Genomic DNA, 4,859 nt, shown 5'->3' with positions numbered 1-4,859 from the left:
TTAGTAAGGCTCTACAGTTTTCTTAGTGTTTGTATATATCTTTCACCATATGCATTTCTGTAGGTATAAAATAGTAATATTAATACATGAGATTATGGCCAAAGGATCGAGCTATATTATTGAAGAGAGCACACAACATGTTTGTTAATATGATCCACTGGTCTGCACGATGAAACTCGAATTATTTCCATTCACTGAACAACAATCAGCAATGAAGTTTCAAAAGCCAACAAAGCAGAACCAACTGAAAAACTTGTATAACCAACAAGAACAAAAAACATTAGTATTTTACAATGAAACTTAACTTTATTATTGCTTGAGGACACAATATCAATCAGGAAAACACAAGACTTGTTTTCTTCAAATGAAATCCTATGTTGTCCCCAGGAACACTCCTCAATCATGGTGTTTGCGCATTAGACTCCGACTCAGAGGACGGCCGGTTCTTTGACTCGGGGTGCTTTATTTCCTCTATCATCCTAACAGCTTCATCCATTCTAGGCCTCATATCAGGTGCCTTAGCAACACAAGCCAATGCAATCTGAAGCATCTGCACCATCTCCTCTTCAACGTATTGGCCTCTTAGAAGCTCCTCATCGAAAACTTCAGCTGTCCATTCTTCTCTAACAACAGACTTCACCCACCTTGGAAGATCGACGATGTCTTCATGCCCCGGATGCCTCATTGGTGTCTTCCCTGTCAACATTTCAAGAAGCAGCACACCAAAGCTGTACACATCAGATTTTTGTGTGATCTTCTTCGCATCAGTTACTTCTGGAGCACGGTAGCCATTGGCTCTTGACATGGTTGCCGGAGTGTTCATCAGTGGAGGCAAGCCAACATCGGATATGCAGGCATCAAGTTCTTGGGATATGAGAACATTGGTGGATTTGATGTTGCCATGTGTGAACTTTGGACCGCATTCAGAGTGAATGAATGCAACTCCCTTGGCTGCTCCAAGTGAAATCTTCACCCTTGAATCCCAGTCTAATGGAGTTCTTGTTGCACCCCTGTTTCCTATTGTTGTTTGGGACAGAAGATAAGTCAAATACATAGGATTATCAATTAGTACTGGTTATGGCAGGAATTACGCTCTTACATACAAATTCTTACTTCAATTTTACGATGGATTACCAATTACTGAACAAAGCTAAGCAATGAGTGCAAAAAATGCCATGATAATTGACAACAAATACATGGAGCAATGGTGAACTTAGAACTTACCATGCAACAAGTGAAACAAGCTTCCACCAAGCATGAAGTTATAAACTAGAAGCTTCTCATCTTTGGAATAGTAATAAGCACGAAGCGGCATGACATTCGGGTGGCGTCCAATCCTCCCAACAATTTCCATCTGCTGCTCAAACTCCTTCTTTCCAACAACAACTTCCTTCAACCGCTTAACTACCACAGTTGTTCCTTCCTCCAAAACAGCCTTGTATGCTGTTCCATAACTCCCTTTACCAAGAACTTCGGCCGAAGCCTTCAGTAAGTCCTCAAGATCAAAGCTATAAGATGAACCTTCAAAGAAGAATAACTTGTTCTTTTCGGCCTCTTGAACTCCACTCCCAAAACTCTTGGAAATCTCAGTCTTTCCAGCACAAGATCCCTTCCGTTTGAGTATGCCACCGCTTTTTTTAGTACTGTCTTTCGGTTTTCGCTTCAAACAGCATATAAAGAACACTAAAACTAGCAGGGAGAGAAATGCAATGCCTCCAATGACAAGAGCAAGTATAGTAGCTAGGCCAAAGTTATTCTTATGATCCTTTTGATCTTGTGTAGTTGATGGAGAGGATGGTTGATACTCAGGGGAAGGAGATGGAGAAGGGGATATCGATGAGCAATTGTTGAGAGGCGGTCCGCATAAGCGCGAGTTACCTACGAAAGAAGTGTAAGGAAATGTCTTAACAGAATTTGGAATTGTTCCGTTCAAGTTATTATAGCTCAAATTCAATTGTTTAAGCCTTGGAAGGTTGAATTCAGGGATAGTTCCAGAAATGTTGTTGTTTTGTAAATACAACCAGGTGAGTCTTCTCAGATTCTGAAATGCTGGTGGAATTCTTCCAGAGAAGGAGTTAAAGGAAACATCGAATGCCACGAGTTTAGGGGAGACAGAGGAAGGAATTGGACCTGAGAAATTATTGTGGTGAAGCAGTGCAAATTGGAGTGAAGGAATGGAAACTATGTCAGAAGGAAGATTTCCTTTAAGGCCATTTGAATGAAGGCTAAGGACTCTAAGAGTGTCTAGTTTTCCTAAAGTGTTCTCTGGAATTGAACCGGTTAGTCCAATTCCCGGGAGACGGATGCCGGTGACTCGGGTTCTGTTCGAGTTACAAGTCACACCAATCCATGAGTTGCAAACTGAAGTAGACTCATTCCAGTTTAGCCTTGGTGCATGTGGAACGGCTGAAGCAAACTCTAAGAGAGCTTGTTTGTCAGAGTTTAAATCAGCTACAATCAATTCAAAGAGTGAAACTATGAAGCTTAGAAGGACAAGCACAACGATGGATAACCGCAACTTCATCGAGCTTGCTTTGGTTTGAGTCAGACAAAGATAGTCACAATTTCTGATCTCAACTGTTAATCATGCTTTCCTGGTTTGCATTTGGAAATTGCAGCAAATTATTAGCATATCATACGGCTAGAAAAGTAAAACATGTTCAAGGCTAAAATTAACTATGCTAATCATGAACCTAGTCAAAGTCAGTGATACCTTCAGTTCTGAAAATATGGAACTTTTATAGAAATCATTTAAAACAAGTTTGGCCAACAAATTTTTCTGAAAATTTTATTTTAGTACAGAAAATGATTTTGTTGATGCAGAATGCATCACATATTGCAACTTACCGATAAACAGATTCTGAATAGGGAAAGGGATTTACTTCTTTCAGATGTGGCATTCAGGAATGTTAGTTCATTCAATAGTTAGATGTTATGCTGACTCTAACATTTAATAAAGAAAAAAAAAAGTAAAAAAAAAAAAAGCCTAAAGCTAGTTTGTGAACTTTAAATAATGCTGTATTAAAGTGCACTTTCCATTTAGAATAAAGAAATCTCTCTTATAGAAACGGTGCTTAAACGTCTGACAAACAGCCAAGAAGGGAGAAGGGGTTAAAAAAAAATAAATAAAGAGCATTGTGATAATGGAGAATCCTAGATAAAATAGAACTGAAAAAGAAAAAGCTTAAAGCTTGGTTCTCCCCTTGTGCTTTATAAAGAAAAAGCATTCTTTGTTAAAGGTGGAACTGCATTCTCTTAGTTTTAAAAAGAACAATACATAAATCATTGGTGTTGATTTTCCATTTTTGCCACCTATCTGTGGTCAGTGAATGTTGCAGAAAAGTGTCTTGTTTTCAAGCACTGAAATATTTGAGGAACAAGATTAAGACACGTACAAAAACAAAGGATAACTAAAGGGTCAAGCTAGCATTTAGATTAAACAATTCAAAGCAAGCATAACCATCAGAATTTCACTGAAAACAACATGCTGATTCCTTCACTGAATTTAAGCAAGACAAAAAAGGAATTGAGGATTATACCAACTAACTAAAAAATTCTACTATTGCAATCCTCTTTCTCTTTCTCCATGTATATATATATATATATGGAAATGTATGATTAACAATTCTCTGAGGATCAGGATCCAAGAACAATTAGTATGGTTCAGAACTAGAACAGCTGCAATAATTTATAATTTCATATTGTTACAAGTTAGGAAATGCAAATATTCAAATAGAAAAAATAAAAATTAAATAAAGTGAGGTATTTTACTCACCTTCGTCACAAAACAAATCATATAGTAAAGCAGAACTGTAGAAAATTTTGCGTAGGTATCATGGAATTCAAGAAGAAAGCCAAATTTATAAGCATAAGCCATGAAGATTTTCCATTTTCTATGAAGTGGAGCACAGAAGAACTTTATATACTGTTGTGCATTAAACACTTGAATGACAAGAAACCTTTTTTGTAATTAAGAGGGAGGTTAGTTTCTCTAAAATTCACTTTTATTTTTATTGCTTCTTCAACACCGTTGGAGTTGGTGGCATAAAGGATTAACTAATAACAACTTAGTTTCTTCTTTTGTCAAGGGATTTATCACACACAACGAGAGCGGGTCATCCAATATAAACCAAGTTCCGAAAACTAGTTTGCTAAAACGACAGCAATAATGAGGAATTCACCGTCTCAGTTTTTTTCAAACTAGTACTAGTGGATTGATGTGATATGATTTGTTGATTAGAATAATACTACACATCCAAGTCTTTTTGTTAATTAAATTCAATTAAGTTGGTTTAATATAATAAAAAAGTTATAATTAGCATTATTTTTGTTATTATTTAATTTAGTTGGGCTTAGTTTATAAAAGACTTTGTATGTGTAATATTTTTTTGTTATACTTATTTGTACTAAATTTAATATGAAGAATGTTAGGGAACTACCAAGTTTTGTTATTTATAGCTATCAAGTAGTTATTATTGATATTTTTAACGGTGTAAGGTTTCATCCAATAACATAGGATTACTCACTTTTCTTCTGCTAGTTAAGTGCTCATCAGATTTTTAATAAAAGTAATAGTTCCTAAACTTTCTCATTTAATATTGTATTATTAGATTTGATGTAAATTTATTTTATATTATTTTAATATTAAAAATGTATTAACTTAATGAATCACATTATAGAACATTTTTATACATATTATTTTTGTATTTTTACTTTTTAATTTTAAAAATATTTGATAATAATAAAAAAAATTGTATCTTATATTATAAAAATATTTACCAATGTAAATAAAAAGATTACAGACCCCATTTTTCTCAAAATATTCTTGAGATGTCAAATTGTTACCGGTGAAAATAGGC

The 4,859-nt window shown here is 35.1% G+C and overlaps 1 protein-coding gene across 2 annotated transcripts; it reads right to left on the bottom strand.

Annotated features, from left to right (window-relative positions):
* Nucleotides 1-237: 237 nt before the first annotated feature.
* LOC130954233 (probable inactive receptor kinase At5g58300) lies at nt 238-4,020 on the bottom strand. Of its 2 annotated transcripts, none has more exons than XM_057880965.1 (3): nt 3,776-4,020; nt 1,225-2,594; nt 238-1,017 (listed from the first exon to the last, which is right to left on the bottom strand). In XM_057880965.1, exons 2-3 carry the CDS (start codon nt 2,522-2,524, stop codon nt 401-403), a joined length of 1,917 nt encoding a protein of 638 aa, XP_057736948.1. In that variant the 5' UTR covers nt 2,525-2,594; nt 3,776-4,020; the 3' UTR covers nt 238-400. The 2 variants fall into 2 exon arrangements, with proteins under 2 accessions (XP_057736948.1, XP_057736949.1); XM_057880966.1 differs by lacking the exon at nt 3,776-4,020 and adding an exon at nt 2,848-2,925.
* Nucleotides 4,021-4,859: the final 839 nt, after the last annotated feature.

This window comes from Arachis stenosperma, chromosome 10 (assembly GCF_014773155.1).
Source record: "Arachis stenosperma cultivar V10309 chromosome 10, arast.V10309.gnm1.PFL2, whole genome shotgun sequence".
Taxonomy (NCBI): Eukaryota; Viridiplantae; Streptophyta; class Magnoliopsida; order Fabales; family Fabaceae; genus Arachis; species Arachis stenosperma.
Note: the sequence above shows the minus strand (reverse complement) of the source record. Positions and strands in the feature narration are given on the sequence as shown.

Bases quoted from the DNA above. Each gene is read 5' to 3' on its own strand.
- LOC130954233 (XM_057880965.1), bottom strand. From the start codon at position 2,524: ATGAAGTTGCGGTTATCCATCGTTGTGCTTGTCCTTCTAAGCTTCATA. The intron at 1,018-1,224 runs GTAAGTTCTAAG...AAACAACAATAG, and splicing joins CTTGTTTCACTTGTTGCATG to GAAACAGGGGTGCAACAAGA.